At 43.4% G+C, this 20,363-nt stretch overlaps 1 protein-coding gene and 1 long non-coding RNA gene across 20 annotated transcripts in view; one reads left to right on the top strand and one right to left on the bottom strand.

Annotated features, from left to right (window-relative positions):
- PHF12 (PHD finger protein 12) overlaps nucleotides 1-20,363 on the bottom strand; it is a 38,926-nt gene that overhangs the window by 16,087 nt on the left and 2,476 nt on the right. For 3 of the 18 annotated variants that reach the window (XR_014079602.1, XM_081580299.1, XM_081580307.1), the window contains exons 1-2: nucleotides 2,285-2,469; nucleotides 1,630-1,702 (exon numbers count right to left, since the gene is read on the bottom strand). Coding sequence is in view for 14 of the 18 variants with exons in the window: in XM_081580299.1 (XP_081436425.1) it covers nucleotides 1,630-1,702; nucleotides 2,285-2,307 (96 nt within the window). In the remaining 4 variants the exon portion in view is untranslated. Of the gene's footprint in view, nucleotides 1-1,629; nucleotides 1,703-2,284; nucleotides 3,794-5,750; nucleotides 6,192-7,789; nucleotides 8,637-17,419; nucleotides 17,596-19,741; nucleotides 20,299-20,363 lie in introns of those variants that run through there. The other 15 variants (XR_014079603.1, XM_081580304.1, XM_081580308.1 and 12 more) reach the window with 10 other exon arrangements.
- LOC145542122 (uncharacterized) lies at nucleotides 909-20,013 on the top strand. 2 transcript variants are annotated; one of them, XR_014079605.1, is made up of 4 exons: nucleotides 2,585-2,795; nucleotides 2,943-3,021; nucleotides 4,153-4,377; nucleotides 9,887-10,262. It is a non-coding gene; the product is annotated as an uncharacterized LOC145542122 (long non-coding RNA). The 2 variants fall into 2 exon arrangements; XR_014079606.1 differs by lacking the exons at nucleotides 2,585-2,795; nucleotides 4,153-4,377; nucleotides 9,887-10,262 and adding exons at nucleotides 909-1,246; nucleotides 19,310-20,013.

Here is a 20,363-nt window from a genome sequence, read left to right as displayed (position 1 = left end):
AGACCTGAACATGAGAGGTTGGTGAGGTCCACAGGAGGCCATTTCAACCCCTTCACTGTAACTAAGGGAGGCCAGAGGGCTGGAGAGGTGGTGGTGGTGCAAAAGGCAGACATGGCATGGGTAGACACAGAGGTCCACTTGAGAGCAGGGAGTGGCATTTCGGGAAAAGCACACTATGCAGAAAAAGGCATACTATAGTATAATCACCCGCAAGTAGTTCTGTTTCAATTGTTGAAGAAGTAATAGAGCTTGCAGTCAGAAAGTTTTGGGTTCAAAACTTGGTTTGGTCAATTCTTTTGAGTACTCAGGTAAGTTCTACAATTGTGAACCTCAATTTCTTCCTTTTAAAAATGGAGATAATAGCACCAGTACTCATACTGGGCTGTATGGATTAAATGAAACACATGTAGAACAGCAGCTATGATGAGCACAAAAATAATGTTAGCTCCTCTTCTTCACCCCCTTTTCCTGGCTTCGTCTCTTCTGCCACAGTAGTTCCCAACCCTGTCCAGTTCAGTTTCTTTGAGTGGCAAGTTTCTGAAAGGCCTTTTGGCTGATAGATGCTTCTAACTAGCCCCATTCTAATCTAGCTGGGGACACACAGGCAGAGATTTTGGGAGAAGGACAAGCTGGAGGGCACCTGCTTTGTGGACATCAAGAGAAATCAAACCACTGCTCTGGTAGGGTGGTTGACTTGGCCTTGGCTTACTTTTTAATAGGAACTCTATGCACACATTGAAAAAGTGTCCGCCTAATTGTTAACCTTCTTCTTAAAGGCTGAAAACTGTTACACACATAAACCACAATCTCTGAATCATCTCATCCTGTTTCTGCAACAAAGGAAGTCATCATTCATTGTGACATCATGTTGAGGGGCCAGGAAAAGAGGTGATGTCACAACAAAGGACAGTTGCTTGGTGTGTGATTAGTGCGGGGGTAGGGCAGGGAATGGTTTACAATTCACACACAAATCCTAATCCACAGCCTGTAATTTGAGGATTGGGTCTCGCTATCTGGGTGGAAGCACACTTACTTCCTTTTTTGATAAGGGAGCATTTAGCTTTTGAACCCTACAGAAGTTCTCAACATAGAAAATTATGTTCTCAAAGCCAGTACTGAATTATCAAAGCTGAGGGAAGGGGAGCTGAAGAGAGGTTAGACAACCTGGGGTCCAAGTGGGTCAAAGTGCTCTCCATCCCCTACACCTGGCCAAGCCTCTGGAGACCAGTGACTTATATGCCTCGAGGTAAGGGGAATCCTTTTTCAATCCTAACAAGCTGCAGGGGCAGCCTTCTTCTTCAGCACCTTTCGCCATGGATACAGCTGCCACTACGTTCAGGCCAGTTATCAGGAGGTCTACAAGGAGATCAGACTACTCCTGTCACTAGTGAATGAAAATGTCTTAGTAAATTAACACACCTCTTCAGCCCATTTCAGCAGCCCATGTTTGGATTTTAGGCCCTACTGGATTCTAAACAGTCATCATGGGGCGTGTGAGGGTGATTCAGGGCTGGAAGAGATAAGAAGAAGGGACGAAAATGCCTTCAGGGCCAGGGCGTCTTAGCTCTCCATTATCAGTGGTCTAGATCTGGCATTTGGAGCAAAGCCTTCAGAAAGCAGCATTCTTACCTTTCGGCGAACAGTGCACCTGTGACACATCCACTCCCCAGGAGGCAACATCTCTTCACTCAGTGGAGGGTTGCTGCAGGAAAAAAGACAAGGGCAAAACTAAGTAACTAACCCACCAATGCAGCAGGGACAAGCCTAACTAGGTCTGAAGCAAAGCCGCATGTTGCTTAACTTGTATTCTGCAGTTATACATCTCTTATCCTTCAAAATGCTTACTTGGCTCCATTTACAGTAACCTAAGGAGTGAGCATCCCTTCCCACATCTTAGAAAAAGATGCCAAACCCAGAGCTATGAACACTGGACTGACAGGGAAAGATATAATGAACTAGTCTGGAGCATTGAAGAGTCATTCCCAAACTCTGCACCATGCTAATTAAATCACAGAGAGAGAGGTTCTCCACAGCCTTTTCAAAGTCGGCCAGTGGAAGTCCACGATCTTCTACCTGCTGTTCAAAGCCCTCTGTCACATAGTCCCCTTCCATCTTCCCAGGCCCCTTTTGGGAACTTTTCCCCCTAGTTAAACTGAAGACTTGCTATTTCTTCCTCTAAAACTCTTCCCCCTAAAAGCTATGCCTATCAAAACCCTATTCATCCTGTAGGGCCTGCCTCAATCAGCCTACAGTAGATTAAAGATGGCTACAAATTCTCTGCTACCCTTCCACCCAGAAGTAGTCCATTCCCTTCCTCTCGAATTGCCTTGTCTTTTTCTGACCACACCACGCTGCCTGCAGGATCCCAGTTCCTCAACTAGGGCAGGGATTGAACCCATGCACTCAGCAGTAAAAGTGTGGAGTCCTAACCACTGGATCACTGAGGCATTCCCTCTTGTGACCTGTTCTGACCAACAGAATGCAGCAGAGGTGACAATGTAGGAACTTCCATGACTGGATCTGAAGAGCCCTGTAGATTCCATTTTTACATGCTTGGAATGTTCCATCTCAGAGCCTTGTTCTCATGCTAAGAGGTCACACAGAGGAGACTTCAGACACTCCAATCAGCTCCAAGTCAACAGCCAGCACCAACTATTGCTACATGACTGAGTCATCCTGGATCATGCCAACTCAGCTGAGCCTCCAAATAACCACAGTCCCAGATAACAACTGAACAGAAAAACCACCCAGCTGAGCCTAGTCAACATGCAGATTTGTGAGAGATAATAACTAGGGTCTGTTTTAAGCCACTGAGTTTTGGGGTAGTTTGATATAGTGATAGGTAACTGAGCACACAACTCCTCCACACACTCTTCCCAGACTATTAAGACATCCTTCTTATGCCTTCCCTTGTGTGACAATTCTCTTGCTTCTTTTATCAGAGGAATCAAGACAAGGACTGGATCTTCTTCCTTCTTTGTATCTTTACAACAGAGAGGCTGCACAAACAGTAGTCACTCAGTAAGTCAATACTGAATCAAAATTATTGCTGTGGAGGGCTGGTCTTACTGATTCTCCAGATCATTGATTTCCATTAAGGTTTATATCAAGAATCATATGAAACTTTATTAAATTCTTAGGAGGGTCACATTTATAATGTCTCTACAGCAGTGGTTCTCAAAGTGTGGTCTCCAGACAAGCAGCATCAGCATCATCTGGGAACTTACTAGAAATAAAATTCTGTCCAAAAAGCTACATTCTCCCCAATGTTCATAGCAGTGCTATCTACCATAATCAAGATATAGAAGCAACCTAAATGTTCATCGACAGATGAATGTGTAAAGAAGACACGGTATAAACACACAGTGGAATATTACTCAGCCATAAAAAAGAATGAAACCCCACTTGCAGTTAAGTGAAGTAAGTCAGAGAAAGACAAATCATCATTTATCACTTATATGTGGAATCTAAAAAATGATACAAATAACTTACTTAGAAAAAAGACTTGCAGACATAGAAAGTAAATTTATGGTTACCAAAGGGGATAGCAGTGGTGGAGGGTAGGGTAGGGGGAAGATAAATTAGGATTTTGTGATTAACATACATACACTGCTAAATATAAAGTAGGTAAACAACAAGGACCTACTGTATAGCGAAGGGAATTATACTCAGTATCTTGTAATAACCTATAATGAAAAAGAACGTGTGTGTATGTATATATAACTGAATCACTTTGCTATACACTTGAAACACAACATTGTAAATTAACTATAATTCAATTAAAAAAAATAAAAAGAAACGCAAATTCTGAGCCCTCATTCCAGGCCTACTGAATTAGAAATTCTGAGACAGCCTCAGCAATGTGTGTTTAACAAGCTCTCCAGGTGATTCTGGTCAACATCCAAGTTTGAAAACCACTGTTATACAGAATAAGGTTACATTTATGCTTAAGAAATTCCTACATTTGGTTCCTGGGATTCACCAATTTGGAATGGTGTGGAGGAAATTTTTTTTCATAACATGAAAAATGCTAAAAACAAATTATTTTATATATATAGATATATATATATGTATAGGCTATGAATATATAAGGATTCTTCCTTAAGTTCTAGGCCTTAATGCTAGGCTGCTTTACTCTTTCTACCTAAATAGCATTTAGCTTGACAAATTTTCCTAGCTTCTGCTTTGTCAACACATCCCTGGAGCCCTAAGCATACATGTCAGGATGACCACCAAGCCCTCACAGCTCATTGTTTCCTATACGGTTTCCCTGGTGGAATCTCAGGAGGATCCTTACCAGGAAGCAGAAAAACGGAGGCACACTGGCCTACTGGGACAGGCCTTCAAGCCCTAGAGGACCACACGTGAATGTCACCGGTAAAGTCTCCCCTAGTTCTCTCCAATATATTTCCTCACAGGCCATATCCAAACTAATGAAATGCATGTGTGTAATTTGCAAAGGCCTACAGACTCTGCTATGCTTCAGCAGCTGTCAAATTAAAATTAACCCTGAAAGGGCTGTCATTTCTGATTCTGTTTTTCATCATTTCTTTTCATCTGCCTACGGGCTTTGTGTTTTGTATCAAGATAACCTACACCAAACATGTAAAGCAGGGAAGGGTGAGGCAAGGTGGCAGTGGCTTAGATGTTTTTACCAAGATGTGAATGCCCCCCTGGCTGCTCTTCCTACCTTCCCGAATCTATGTCTAACCCCGCTGGCAAAATAATTCTGCCACAATTCTGATCATGTCAGTCTCCTAATTAAAAGCCCTTCCATATCACCTTCACCCCAGAAGGATAAAGTTCAAGCTCCTCAGTACTGCAGGCCAGGAATCTGCCCCTTCCTCAGCTCCACTAGTCTGGTGGCTCCCTACACAGTCCACACTGTTTCTCAACCCTGTGTCTCTGCTCATGCCAGAGCTGCTACCCACAACCACAAAAGCTGAGCCTCCCTCCAATCCTTCATCTGGTGAACTCCTTATCTTCTGGAGCTCAAGTCAGGCATCATCTCCAGGAAGTCTCCTCTGACAGCCCACGATTCTCTCTGGCACTTCTGGGCCACACTATATACTGAACTCGCAAGTGCCTGAATCCTGTTCTCTGCCTCATTTACCTTTGTATTTCCACACTCTGCATAATGCCTGGCACACAGCAGGTACTCAATAAAGCTTTAAAGAACTGGGGAACACAAAATGAATGGGCTTCTAAGAGGGAACGTAATTGCCCCCTGGCCAAAGTCATGAGATGAGGCAATGTGGTTGGGTAGATATTTATTTTGGTGGTTAAATCACACAGGAAATTACTTATGTTTTCTGCCACAAAACAATAAGAAGATATCAGAATCAAAGTCCATACCTGCAAGCCTTAACTTCATATAGAAACACTCTACTTAAATCCTCTTTAAACAATTTGATTTATCTTTCTTAACACAGGGGTAAAATGCTTAAAATTCGTATTAAGCGGCTCTCAAAAGCAGCTCCTGGTTGGCTTCTAAAGGATCACTTTTAGAGATACCATGCTTAAGAACATTTCTCAGAATCCTAGATTATGGCCATGGGCTCCTCTTGTCTGCCCTGAAGTGTGGGATGAGGGCTGCGAGTTTAGGGAGTCATGCAGGAAAGTCAAGAGTGTTGTCTCCAGGATGAACACAGACATTTTTAAAAAGTGAAGCCTTGCTGCTTTCTTAGAGACAGAACATGCATCTTGAAATAAATTTGAAAAAATGGTATCTCGAGAGAAGGCAGTAATACCTGAGATGGGATGAATAGGGAAGGAAGGTCTATGTTTCTTGAAAATGACCATCACAGTCAAGGCTGGAAAACAGGAATCACCCACCAAGCTTTCTCATGCTGATGCTTCTTGTCTCTTTGCTTTGAGCAATTCCTTTCAAGCTATTTAGAAGGCAGTTTTTATAAAAAGCTTTTTTTTTTTTGGCTGTGCCGCATGGCGTGTAGGATCTTAGCTCCCTGACCGGGGATTGAACCTGCGCCTTCTGCACTGGAAATGTGGAGTCTTAACCACTGGACAGCCAAGGAAGTCCTTAGAAGGCAGTTTTTCAACTCAGACATCTAGACCAAGAAGATTCATGAAATGGCTCAAGGAAAGACAGGCTGTCACTGGGGTAGGGTAATGAGCTCAGGAACTAGTTCTGAAGATGCTGTTCTGCAAGCAGACTAGTTTTGTTCTGTATCAGAAGCAGTGCCAACAGAGAAAGGATTCCAGAGAGAAAGGAGATTCTGCAGCCTTGGGGTTGCTCACACACACATCCTGAGGACTCCCCTGCCTCATCCACCCATCTTAATGCTCCTTCCCTCATTAGAACGGTGTTCTCACAAGTTAAGCATGCAACTTCGAAACAATTATATGCATGCCAGAGTCTTTAAATCATAATATGCCTGTCAAGAAGAACATGATTCCATCCCAGCTCCCTCTCAATCCTGTATATCAATGAAGACAGGGCGCTGAAGGCCATCCTCTACAGAAGGAAATGATTAAATGTTAAAAGTCAGGTAATGCTGAAAGTATCAGAGTTTCTGCTGCTCAGCAGTAAAGACCATAAAAGCACTATCGTGAGCCAGTGCCGCTTGTAAAGACATCAATGTGCTTCCGAATCACTTAGCTTAGAAACAACAGAGTGATCATCTCATTTTATATCTAGTGTATTACGGTTCACAAAGTGTTTTCACAGATGCTTTTATTTGATCTTCACCATCAAACTGTGAAAATTCTCACTCCCATCATACAGGTATCTCCAAACTCATTTATCTAAAGCTATAGAGTCAGAAAGCAGCAGAATGAGAACCAAAATCAGCTTCCTGGTTCTTCCAAATCTTGAGCCCAATCTGTTTTTAAAGAACCTTTGGGAGTTCTCTTATTTCTGGGGAACACAATGGAATATCCATCATGGCAACTTCCTCAACCACAAGGTCAAGCATTTCCCTCTCCATTAGTCTTTATTTATTGAGTTCCCACTGCTTCTTAACCAATGCCACACTGGAGGTACCATGCTGGAGGAAGGACACAAAGCAAACAAATTATGATCTACCCCATCAAGAGACTGAGCCTTTAGGGAGAGAAGACCCGAGTCATTCATCTACTCAAGTATTTACTGGACAGCATGTTATGCTTCCCAGGCAGTGCAGTGAAAAAGAATCCACCTGCCAATGCAGGAGACACAAGAGACACATGTTCCATCCCTGCGTCAGGAAGATCTCCTGGATGAGGAAATGACAACCCACTCCAGTATTCTTGCCTGGAAAATTCTATGGACAGAGGAGCCTGGTGGGCTACAGTCCACGGGGTCTCAGCGTCAGACACGACTGAACTCTCTCTCTCACATCCACCTGTTATGCTAAGTGGCAAGATTTCAGAAATGGTCCTTGCTCTCAGGGATCACAGTCAAGAGTTCTGGGCATAAAGACCTATGTAAGACTCAACTGCTCATGGATCCCAGACAACCAGAGCCTCAGAAGTTTGGTCTTTTGGTACCTAAAGGTGACAGTGGCCCTTCCCTGATTCTTTCTACATCTCAACAACTGCTATTCAGCAAATGGTAATTAAGCCAGTGATCTAGAGATGATGAAGTTAAGGATCTTGAGGTGTTCATGAGGAGACTGGTTTTATTTTTTGGCCATGCCGGGGATCATGTGGGATCTTAGTTCCCTGACCAGGGATCGAACTCATGCCCCTTGAATTGGGAGCACAGAGTCTTAACCACCGGACTGCCTGGGAAGTCTCGAGACTATAGTTTTAGAAGAAGAAGGTATATTTCGGTATTGTGACAACCTACCTGATAAAGGAAGGTTCTGGGAGTGGAGACATTTCCCTGGGAACAGAGACTGAAGTCCACCAAGCATACAGTGGTCCATCTACCACCTTTAGGTTCCTTCTGAGAACTAAGTCCTGGGAAGAAAGGTGAGCTCTGGAAAAGTCGTGTTCTGTACGTGAGCTGGCTTGTCATGGAAAACTGGTAGCTCTTTAGCCAACAGGCCAAAGACCTTTATTTTATTTTCTGGCTTCAAAGACTATGGCCCGCAGTGTTACAAGACAGGCACCTTCTCCCCAGGACAAAAGAATCTTCCCATCTTCCCAACTTCATGGCTATGGATGTTTCCTTTCAGATCATTTGTTAAAAAGCAACTACTGTAATTATTGGCCAGAGAGCAACTGTTCACCTCTCTGCAACTTGCTATTTATTTTAACCACTACCTGATCTTGAAGATATTATAAGCTATGAAATACTACACAACAATGGAGCTCTAAGTCTTCAGAGATTGTACAACTGAAGGATATGTATCTCACAGAGTAGCTCTCTGTGAGGCCTGAGAGGGCCTATAAACTGTTAACAGTAACATCTGCACACAAACCAATTAAAAAGCTGGTCAAAGGGGCTTCCCTGGTGGTCCAGTGGTTAAGAATCCACCATGCAATGCAGGGGACACCAGTTTGATCCCTCATCCGGGAAAACTAAGCCTGTGTGCTACAACTACTGAAGCCCACGTGCCTGGACCCCAGGCTCTGCAACAAGAAAAGCCACCACAGTGAGAAGCCTGTGCGCTGCAACTAGAGGAAGCCCACGTGCAACAATGAAGACCCAATGCAGCCAAAAACTGAAAAAAAAAAAAAAAAAAAAAAAACTTGTCAAAGACATTAATTGTTTCAAGCAAAAACTCCTAAACCTCTGCTATGGGACTCTAGCATCTGAACTCCTACAAACAAATCAAATGATGCGCCCTCTGTTGCTGAAGAGGGTGTCTAGATTGGTCTATTGAGAAAACGACAGACATACACCCCTCAGCTAACTGTAATGCCTGCGCTGGGTCAAAGATTCAAAGTCCAGAGCCAGATGATCCCAACTTACAGCTAAAAGATGGAAGGAGCTGGGTTTTAATTTAGAATGTCTCTTTCATTCACTAATAGGCGGCAGCTCACCACTGCAGGTGGAAGACGTTGGTAGTTGTCATGGTTCTTGGCTCTCTAATTAAGAGGATCTATTTCAAGTCATATACCAGTGCGGTTGATCCCAGTCTAACCTCACCCATCTCCCTCGCCTATTAATACATGTGAACCTGCCCGACATTAACATTTACTTCAGATTTAGTCGCTACCAGTGGGACCTGTTGCTCCATAGCTCTGTGCTAATTATCCATCCAGCACAAGCAGTTTTTCAATATAGAACTGGAAGGGAGAGGGGGAGGGGATCAAGAGAACAAAGGGAGGAGGGGAGAGGTGAAGGGAGACAGGGAAGCAGAAAGACTGCCTTTTATTTCAGAGATCTCTTTTTTGCATCACAACGTGCAGATAAAAATGGTATAAGGGCTCTGGACTTTTTTTTTTAAATATGTTACCGATGTATGGCTTGCAAATGTCCATCCACCTAAGTGACACTGACGTTTTAAAACTTGAGCCAAAGGCAGTCGGAGAGACATGAAAATATCACCTAACCAAATTAAAAGCTTTGGTGTATGTCTTAAGACAAAAGGAAGCAGGTGGACGAAGAAATACTTTAAAAAGAACACACTCCATTTTCTCTCCCTGGGCTGACAAAATATTCAATGTAATACACATAGGAACACTGTTCAAACAACCTTTCTGTACACAATACACCAACAGCCTTCCACTCGGTTCTCTTCTAAAAGAGGTCAGTCAAATGAACTGGTTAGGGTCCCTCCTGTCAGAATCCATCATGCTCCAAGAACGAGAAGCTCTCCAGCCCCACAAATGGTCATTTCAGCTGAAATAAAATATCAGCCTAAGAAAGATTTTCACTGCCTGCAGCCCCCTTCCCCATCATCTGTATGTCTCCTCCCCTTTCTGGGGTGGTGGTGGTGGTGGTGTTCAGCCAGCAAACAATAGCACTGAGTGGTTCTGATTTTTAATTTCACAGTTCATGGGTCTCATCCATCCACGTGAGGTCCACTACCAGATAAAAATCCTGCATTTATATTTAACGGCATTGTGCAAGACCGACTGCTGAAGACAATACATGCTCAGAACAGGCCTCCTCTCTCTGACTGGCCCTGCTGCTCTTGGCCAGCTCAGGAAATGTGTCGGTACTAGTCAAAACGGGATCGCTGACAGGACCATAGCCGTGTCTCAGCCTCCCAGCAGCCATCTTGATCTACAAAGGCATCTACCCACATAGAAAACAAGCCTTTTATAAAGTGAAATCAGTTTCTGTCCTGGAAAAGCTAAGAGGTGACGGTTCAAGTTTAATTTAAAAACATCTGTTTAAATTAAAAGCTGTGTTAATAATTCCTCAATTTACTGGTCTGTGTTTTGAGGGACAAAACTTAATGAAATTTAAATGTCAGAAGAAATAGTAAGCTTCCTCTGGACACTTGTGTGAGCATTAGCTTTTCCCTTCACGGATGGCCTACCTTTCAAAGGCAGGAAAGATGGTCACACTGAAGGATACTGAAGAGATGAAAGTGGAGAGAAAGTTCATGGGGTCCCTGAACCTTAATTTCTTCCTCTCCTTTATCCCAGCTACTGACTCAAACACAGCTAATGCCACAAAATACATAAAAAGTACACGCACTGCTGGTCTTTTCATGCAGAGCCTCAGTGGCTGTGTTAACAAGGAGGCCAATGCAGTGCCAGACCATTACAAATGCCCCATTGAGAAACTTAGCTAGTTGCGTCACTTCCACAGGCATATAATCCTTTCAAACTAGCTGACTGTGCCCCCCAATTTTATTGCCTTCTATGTAGAGCTTCACTGGCCATCCTCCCAGTGAAGGACACCTGGAGAAGAGGGTTACAAGTAGTGCAGGGCAAGGAGGAGGTGGGGCAGACCACTGACAGTTATACCAGGTGTTTGCCTTTGCTAACTTCTCTACAAGCTGAGCCCCGGTGCCACAGGACCTGATCTATCACTGGTGTGGCTGTTCTTGCAACCCTGGCTTCTCTACAATGGAAAATGAGCTGGCTGCAAACATTTTAAAAATGGGCTTCATTCATTCACCTAATGATGGATGCTGGAGTCCACTTGTTTTAGAAAAGAGTCGATATTATGGCCTCAACAGTCACTTTTTAATAGTCTCAGGGAACATTCCATGGGAAAGTAGAACAATTTTAACTGTGTATTCCATAAAAGTCTCCGAGGTATGGAAAACTGGGTACTGTTCTGTGGTCAAATTTCAGTGGATGACCAAGAATAAGGAAATAGCCAGGCCACACTCTTCTTGTGAACACAGCTCAGGGAATCTGGAACAGTTCACATCTTACAGATACTGGGCCTAAAATTCTATAAAGATTGGGAAAACTAAAAATTGTGTAACATCTTAAATGTAGGGAGGCCATCTATTTGAAATCCAGCTAAACGCAGAGAGCAGGTTTCTACCCATGACCCAGCTGCTCTACCCCAAGAAGGATTTCTGCTTCATTTACTCTCCTCTGACAGGGTCTTCTTTAAAAGGAAAAAAAAAAAAAGAGTAGGAATAAAGCTACCATTTAGGCCAAAACAGCACAGGACTTACTCCCCTCTTCTTTGACTCTGCTGCCTGCCCCTCCCCCAATTTCACTTAGAAACCTCAAAGCTCCCCGCCCTGCTCGGCTGAAGTAATCTCCTGGGCATGCTGTCAGACTGTGCTGTCGTGGTTTGATGCCACAGCTAAGTGCTGACTTGGGCTTCTGAAGCCTTCCAGTTATACCCCTGGTGACCTATTTAGGAGCTAAACACACTTGTCAGAGACAGCGCCAAGATTCTTCCCTTCTGCCCACTGTTCTCTCAGATGGTCCCCAACCAAAGAACAATCACCCTAAAGGCCTGAAAGTGTGCACACAAATGGTAAGACTTGTGGAAAGCTTGCATGCAGCAAGCATACAGGCCTTGGACAGGAGCTCTTTCCCATGACTTGAATAAACTGCAGACATATTTCTTACTTCAACGCCACAAACTGCAGCCCAAAGTCAAAGATGTCTGATATCATGGTGTCAGGCGTCAGAATTACCTTGAGTTAGATGACTAAGTGTCATCTCTGCCAGGCAAAACCGAGAGGACTACCAAGGAGAGATAAAGGAAAACACAGATAACAGAGCAAAACAATGTCAATATCAGCATCAATAAAGGTCAAAATTAGCAACAGAATTCTCCCTGCATTTAAGACGGTCTTTCATAAAAATGGCAAGCAAGGTCAAGGAAAGTTAAATATGGCCAACCCAGGTACAGGACTATGAAATATTACAGGTTTAGAAACATTTAATGAGATTCATGTAGTAAAATTTTCACAATGTATTTTGACCAATAACTGATGATTGTTCATGGAAAAAGTTCACCATAGAGTTTCTCTCTAGTGTTTCCAGAGCTTCGTTAAAACCAGGAATCAGGAGAACTCTGACAGTTCAGTGAACATGGGAATTAAAAGCTTCCAGCTCATCGCAGGAGCCTATGGCTGGCAGAAAGAACAGGAGTAGCTCCACACTGCCCAAATTTGTCATGCAAAGACTTTTTAAAACTTACTCAAAGTTTCATGCATTTCATTAGCTTTTCTGCTCTGTTCTTTGCACAAATGCAGAAAAGGGAACAAATACCCAGCATCCTTCTGAGGATCACAGCTGGATAAAAGCCTGTAAAATGTATTGGCGCTGCCTGGAATTTAACCTTGCTAGTAATTCTGAGAGGTACTCCAACTCCTGCCTGGCCTGGAGGTACAGTGATGTCTTTGGGCTATGGATAGATTCAAATCCCACAGAATCCTCTCCTGTTTTGTGCTGTGCTGTGCTCAGTCGTGTCCAACTCTTTTCAACCCCATGGACTGTAGCCCGCCAGGCTCCTCTGTCCACGGGACTTCCCAGGCAAGAATACTGGAGTGGGCTGCCATTTTCTTCTCCAGCCGATCTTCCCCATCCAGGGATCAAACCTCCATCTCTTGCGTCTCCTGCACTGGCAGGCAGATTCTTTACCACCGAGCCACCTGGGAAGGCCCCTCTCTGCTCACTTGAGTTTATTTCAAAAAGAGCCTCATGCAGAGCCCAAAGCAACGAGAGAGACCAACTCTAGGTTCAGGCATTGACACTCTCCCACCCTGTAACTATGGCTTTTGTCCTTTCAAGACCGGGAAACATATCCTGGGAGATACCCTGGATAATCTGTCAGAAAACAGGGGAAAGGCAAAGATTAAACACCCAAGCTACTAATATATAGGAAAGCAAACGTAATTAGGGAGAAAGGAATGGTCACCATGTTTGTGTTAACAAAGGTACCATCCGCTTCAAAGAACCCAGACATCATTTCTGTTACCCAACCAGTGTTTATCTTTGCACCTCTCTCATTTGTGACACCACTAAGTATTACGCAACAGTGAGCAGAGGAGATGGGTCAGTCTCTGGCTTTTAACTAGTTTAGTGAGCACTGAGTATAGGATTGCAAAAGGGAAAGGAGTGTAGTTCTCTGAATGAGTGAGTCAAGTTTTTCATTACTTAGAAAATGTCATCAATCTGCAATGTATACCTAGAATTTGCTTATTGTGAATTAAACAAAAGCTGTGTGTAACAGCCAAGCCCCTTTTCGCTGATGGGTCAAATCAACGATTTCTCCTTTTATCAGTGTCCATTACACCCCTCAGTGTCTTTTGCCTCCCATACAAAACTTCATCTTTAGAAAAAAAGAACAACAACAAAAAGACTTCATTTTTATTCTTATTTGCTGAGACTAGATTTAGAAAAAAATTAAGGCTTAATGGATGAGGAATCTGATATCTGGAAATGGCAGGCAGAAAAAGGAGTCACCTTCTTATTCTTCTTAACTGTTCTTGAGTCATGGGAAAGGCAGTCAGCCAGTGACCTGTGCATGCGGCCTGGGCACAGTGACAAATCTGCAACACCAAAGTGCCTTTCTGAAATTTGGTCTAGGACTTGCACTGAATACAATGTCCTCCTCTTGCAGGAAATTGGCAGAGGGACAGCTGTACTCCTGTCCTGTCTCTTGGGAGGCTAGCATTATGCAGAGGTGCTCTCAGAAGTGTCACTCATTGAATGGCAATGCAGCTGGCCATGCTGCACTCCCTAGGGGCTTTAAGTCAAAGGAAGCGCAGTGGAGGGGGGAAGACAAACTTTTTTCCTCCCTGCTCTAATTACTTAAAACTCTGGCACCTTAAAACTAGAATGCATTTCCAGGAGCCTGTGCTGCATTATCATAGTAAATGCCATCATAACTTCAACCAGAATTTTCTCCCAGGTTGGCCTGCTTAGCTACACACCCAAGGAACTGCCGTTTATGTGCTAGGGGTGGGACAAGAAAGCTCAGAGATGGATTTTAAAACTCTTACCCAGAACCCAAAACAAACAACAGTCAACTTCATCTATTTACTATTGTGCTAGCAACTTGCAGAAGAAAAAATATACCCATTTTTGTTAAGAAGCAGGACACCTGCATTTCTAGGGTACAGAGAAAACCCCTCCTGGGGGGATCATAGCAGACGGTTTTTTTTATAACCTACACAAAACCTTCAAGCAAATAGTCTCTGTGCGCTGTCTCCCTATTTACTGCTATCTGGGCTTACATATAAAGATATACATAAATAGGCGGAGTTCACTGCAATGTTCAAACCAACTTTTTGTTCTTGTTAACCAGGATCAAAAAGCTCACTAATTCATCCATAGTTATGTCCACCCCAAGGCTGTCACCTATCAAACTGAGGTGATTAAAATCTTCTTCCTTAAACCAGGGCCCTCCATGTATGAGAAGTGCCTGTACACAGAAATTTTCTATTGTGGCTGGTAGGAGCCAGGTGGTGGATTTTTTTTATATATCCTCCATGGTAACTTCCAGCTTTACTTTTTTGCTAGGAGTGGTCACCCAGAAAAGCTGAAATAGCAACATACCAAATCATTATAAGGTTCCCTCTACTGAGACATCATCCTGAGTTCATGAAGAAAAATCCTTTACTTACTGTCTCAACATAGACAACATAGGCAAAGACATTAAAGTGTGCTTAAATCAACCATCTTTCACTAGGTAAGAGTAAAAATTTAAAAATAAGAAGATAGGGGAAGTGAAAAGACAACCCACAGAATGGGAGAAAATACTAGCAAGTCATATATCTGACAAAGGACTTGTATCTAGAATACATAAAGAACTCTTACAACTCAATAAGAAAAATACAAATAACCCAATTAAAATCAAAGGATCTGAATAGACATTTTTCCAAGAAAATATACAAATGATCAAGAAGCACACAAAAAAATGTTCAATATTGTCAGCCATCAGGCAAATGCAAATCAAAACCACAGTGAGATAGCATGACATACCCATAGGATGGCTTTAATCAAGAAGACAAGTAATAGCTAGTACTGGAAAGGATGTAGAGAAACTGGAAAGCTCATACAGTGCTGATGGGAATGTGAAATGATGCAGCCACTTTGGAAAAGAGTCTGGCAGTTCCTCATAGGTTAAATACAAGAGTTACCATATGACCCAGTGATTTTACTCCTGGATATATACCTAAGAGAAATGAAAACAGATGTCCATGCGAAAGCTTGTACTCTAGAGCATGATTATTCACAATAGCAAAAAGAAGAAATAACCCAAATATCCATCAACTGATGAATGGACTTAAAAAACATGGTGCGTATATATAAAATATGGTAGTCATACATAGAATCGTTTTCAGCCATAAAAAAGCATGAAGTACTCACAAATCTTAGAAGGATAACCCCGAAAACTCACTGAGCCCTTTTGAGTACCACTTGTACTTCTACTCAAGAACTTAATAAAAAACAGTGTTTCATTCAACACACAGTAGTGACTATTTGAATTCCTTTTCAGTTCAAATTAAAGAATTTATTTGCCTTTATGATCTGGCTTTTAAAAAATTCTCTTGGAAACACACTTGATTAAGAATTTTAAAAAGACCAAGATGAATCTCACCTCCAAGATTTAAATGAAGGCAGTACCTAAATATGACTTTTACACATTTAAAAACGTTAAAAAACAAATAAACAAACAAACATAAAAACCCCAACACCACATAACTCATTTACAAAGGCCTCAAACAGTCCTAACATACTAGTGGAGCCCACCTGTAAAGTACTTTGAGAGCCTTAAGGAACAGCAGGAGATTGACATTTTGTGAGTAAACAACTAATTCCAAATATTATCCATATATTTTTAAACAGTGTTTATCTGTTATCTTCGAACTATAGCACTCATTTCATTAGAATTAGCCCTTGAGCCCCACGTTAAGTTTACAAAGCCTTTGGTAAAAATAAATGAAATAAATCTGAAAAAAAAGTAAAGTTCACAAAGCATGCACATTGAAACTGAGATGCAGTTAAATGTTAGTGGAACCTCGATGTCTGAGTGGATCATTTAAAAACAATACTACCACACCCAGATTCCAACACAACATAGCAAACGCAAAAATAAATAAAATCAACATAAAACCAAATTAGGGTTGTTTTTTAAAGAAATCTTTTAGCCGCTCTGCACAGCATGTGGGATCTTAGCTCCCCCACCAGGGATTGAACCACATCCCCTGTAGGGGAAGCAATATTAACCACTGGACCTCTAGGGACGTCATCCCAGGTTTGTTTATTGTTGAATTGTTTTACTATGAGGGGGCAGAATCAAGGGAGGGAGTTCAGATGCTGTCATCTCCAGTTCTTCAGTGCCAGGCTTCAGAGCACTCAGAATGTCAGAAACAAAAGATTTGTAAGATAACACTAAAATAAATGTATTTTAATTCACCACTTGCTTGATACTATTCTAACAACAACAAAAGCAGAAAAATCACCCCCTTAGCAGTTCGAACAGTATATAGATTTTTTATAAGGCAGTTTTCTACTGTGTGTGTGTGTGAAACCTTTCTTGTTATGACTCACTAAAAATTAAATATGCAAAACTCCAAGTTGAGCTTAGTTTTGCCTGTGCACAGAGACCTTTTTACTCTCATTCTTCGAAAACCTCCTTTTGGATCTTGCTGCCAACACCAGAGAGAGGAAAGCCGGCCAACAATTCCAAATATAACATGCGGAGGCAAATGCTACAGAAATCTGTCTGACGGGAAGCGACCATGCTGAGGTCTGCCGAGGGAGATGCACTTCTCAGACTGTCTGCAGCAAAATGCAATCAGAAGGAACTATCTGGGTTCCAGTCAGCCTCACTAGTGATGCCCTATGGTACTCACTTTGTCCCTGAGAACAATCCCATCCATCTCAAACAGAAAGATGGGTCAGCTGCAACTAGAGCTCTGCCAGTTTTCTAATTTTTTTTTAAAGGCTAATTTTTAGGGACCAGTCCATGGAGTTCAGTATTTTCAGAAAGCTCAACTTATGGCATGACAATTATGATAAAGGTCAGGTTCACCAGGGAACACTTGAAAACATCTCTTCCCAGTTCTCTAGGGGCAAATTTAGTAACCCTTACCACCACTCTGAATAATTGATAAACCAGTTAAACTTGGATAAAATTGATTACCCTATCATTTAAACAAATATGAAGACATCAGCTCCTCAAGTTCAATTCTTCAATGAGTCCAGGATTCTGAGCACAGGACAATCCATTCCCTCACCCAGAAGGTTATCAGAGAAAACCCAGAAATAGGGCTCCCGGTCTAATTGGGAAGAAAGGTTCCTCATACATAGCACTGGCCCCTGAGAAAAGACAAGACAATTAAAACAGCTTATTGGACCAGTCAATTCCTCCAGTAGGTCATCTTAGAAAAATCCCCTGTGGTTATGGCCATGTCACCAAGTCCAGCAGGTAAAGTTTGCCTAAAATCACTTCTGGAGCATTTTACTAGATCCTGTTCACTGTGAGGCAAGCTGGTCAGGCACACCAGAGACTGAAAAAGGACTTGTCTCACCGAGCTTTCAATGGAGACCCACAGCAGCACTGTGATTATGACCTACAGAGTCTGCAAAACTCCATCTTCACTTTTGTACATTTTGTACAAGAGGAAAATCATCATTACTATGCTTATGTAAATAATCCAGTCTTAGCCAGTTACAAAGGGAAGCAAGCAAGAACAGCCACACCTCCTAACCTCACTCTCACATGACACAAATAAGTGATAATGGGACAAATTACTGAGAGCACAATCAGGAATCAAAAATTTCTGACACTATTAACTGCTTGACCTAACTACTCGGGTTGAGATGGTTAAAGAAATACTTCTGGGCTAGAAAGAGTGTGGGGTAGGAAGCAGTAAAGTGGGATAAACCTCACTTGAAAGAAGGCTTCCTGCCTTTGTACCAGTATCTACAATGTTTTGTGATTTTTGTAACTACTCAGATACATCAATGTTACATTCAGTATTGGCATCTTCAAAGAGGGAACTGGAGATGTGAAACAAGGGCTGTCTCATTTACTAGGATACTCAAATCTCTGATTACCAGTTTCCATTCATGGTCTAAAAAAAAAAGTAGTCAATGAAATGCACAGTCTGAATCTCAAAAAGAGGGAGCGAAAAGCGCCTCCGTCTCTCCTACCAGCTAAAGTAGAACTGTTAATTGTTACAACTTGACAAGACTTGGACTCATCTAGTGCAAAGATTCAGAAGTTAGGTTTTAGAGTTTAAAAGCCCAATCTCAGCCAAAACAGCACACTTCTCCCCTGCCTGAGGTTTTTAATAAACAATTTCAGCTTGATTAAACAAATGATAATAAAGAGCTTACAAAAGTCTCACTCAATATGGGAATCACCCTTCTTGGTTAACATTCACTTCATTCTAGAGGTAAAATATTAACCCATGTTTTAAATCAAGGAATCTACATTCACTCTTAGTATGTATCAAACACAATCACAAAACAAACAAAAGCAACAGGGAATAACTGGTAAGCAACACAACACCAGCCAGTACAAATCTCTTCTGTGCTCAACAGCACAGGAAATGCGACAGGAGATGGCTTACACCTTATAGGAAGCAAAGGCTAAAAACCACAGACCCTTCAGGCTGGCCTTAGTCACTAAGCAATAAAAATTTTAAAGCCATCAGCAAAGCTCCCTCCAGGATAATCATTTTTGTCCCTGCAACATTACAAGCCAAGATGGGGTGCTCTCCTCGGCAAAGGAATCTTGGGAATGATAATGGGAGCTTCCTACAAAACTTCTGACCACAGACTTAATTTGCCCAGTATCAGTCATCTGTCTAGTAAGTGTTCCCAAACCTGCAATTAGTACAAATACACAATAGGCACTATTCCACCAACCTAGAGGCGGAATGTGAATGGAACTGTGTAGAGAGCTGAAGGAAAACCTCACTTCATGTTTTTTTTTTTCTTTTTGAAAGAGAAGGCTAAAAATGGCAATATCAAAAACGGGTGGGAACAAACCCAACAGCCCCTCTCTCTCCCGCTCTCTCTCCAGCCATCTCCTCTCGCAAACATCTGCCTCAGTCAACTGTTGCTGAACAGAACAAGAGCCATCCGAACAAGATGTGATCGGGGTCCCGGCGCAGATATGGGATTTTTGAGGAAGGCCGAGGTGACTTCTCCAGGCAGGAGCTGGAGTTTACACCCTTCTTGGTCGGATTGTTCTGGGCTGAGCTGCTGAGGAGGATCAAGCAGCGGGCGACTAACCCCATTCCCTCCCTCCCTCTTCCGTCTTTCCCCTCCCCTTGCGTTCAGTAAGTGGGGGGAAGAAAAAGCGTCCGGCTTTCCAGCTCTCCGCTCCTTAAAAATGCCCTCGCGGAGCCAGCGCACACAGAGCCCCAGCAGCAAAGAATTTTGCAGAGAAGGGTTCGCCGATCCGGAGCGGAGCAGTGAAATCGGCGCCCAAGGGCAATTTTAATTGTCTAACCCGGCTCGATTTCCTAAGAGGCGGCAGCGCGGGGAGGGGAGGGAAGAGGCAGGCAGCTCCAACAGGCAACAGGGGCAAGCGGCGGCAGAGAAAGGGGACCCCAGCGGCAAGACCCCAGCCCCGGCCCCCGACGAGCTTCCGCCGTAAGGACTCCGAGGTTACCCCCACCGTTCCCCGGGAGACGCCTGCAAATCATATATGCAGCCAAAATGGCGCTGAGAATAAAAATATAATTTAAAGGCGGGTCGCCATATTGTAAACAGAGAAGCAGAGCAGAGGCGGACTCGAGAGACACCCTCCATGATTTCTTCCACGACTGGGAGCGCCCGGGTGCCGGGTCCCTCGGGCCCGGACCAGGGCAGCTCCGGCGGCCGAGGTCTCCGCGCACCCACCCCGAGGACAGCCCATCCCGGCAGGAGCCCGAGGGCGGCGGGCGGGCGCGCGGGCGGCGAGCGGCGCAGGGCCCGGAGCTCCTCCCCTTCCTCCCCCGCCACCGCCGGCCGTGCCCCGCCGGCTCCGTCCAGGCTCCCCAGCGACTTCCAGTCCCAGATGGGGCACTCCGCACTCCTCCCCACCCCCACCTCGGGGTCCGGACCTACGGCTGCTCCTCCCCCTCAAACGG

This window comes from Giraffa tippelskirchi, chromosome 3, assembly GCF_054371585.1.
Source record: "Giraffa tippelskirchi isolate mGirTip1 chromosome 3, T2T-mGirTip1v1.2.pri, whole genome shotgun sequence".
NCBI classification, from domain to species: Eukaryota; Metazoa; Chordata; class Mammalia; order Artiodactyla; family Giraffidae; genus Giraffa; species Giraffa tippelskirchi.
This window is presented reverse-complemented; position numbering and strand designations above follow the sequence as displayed.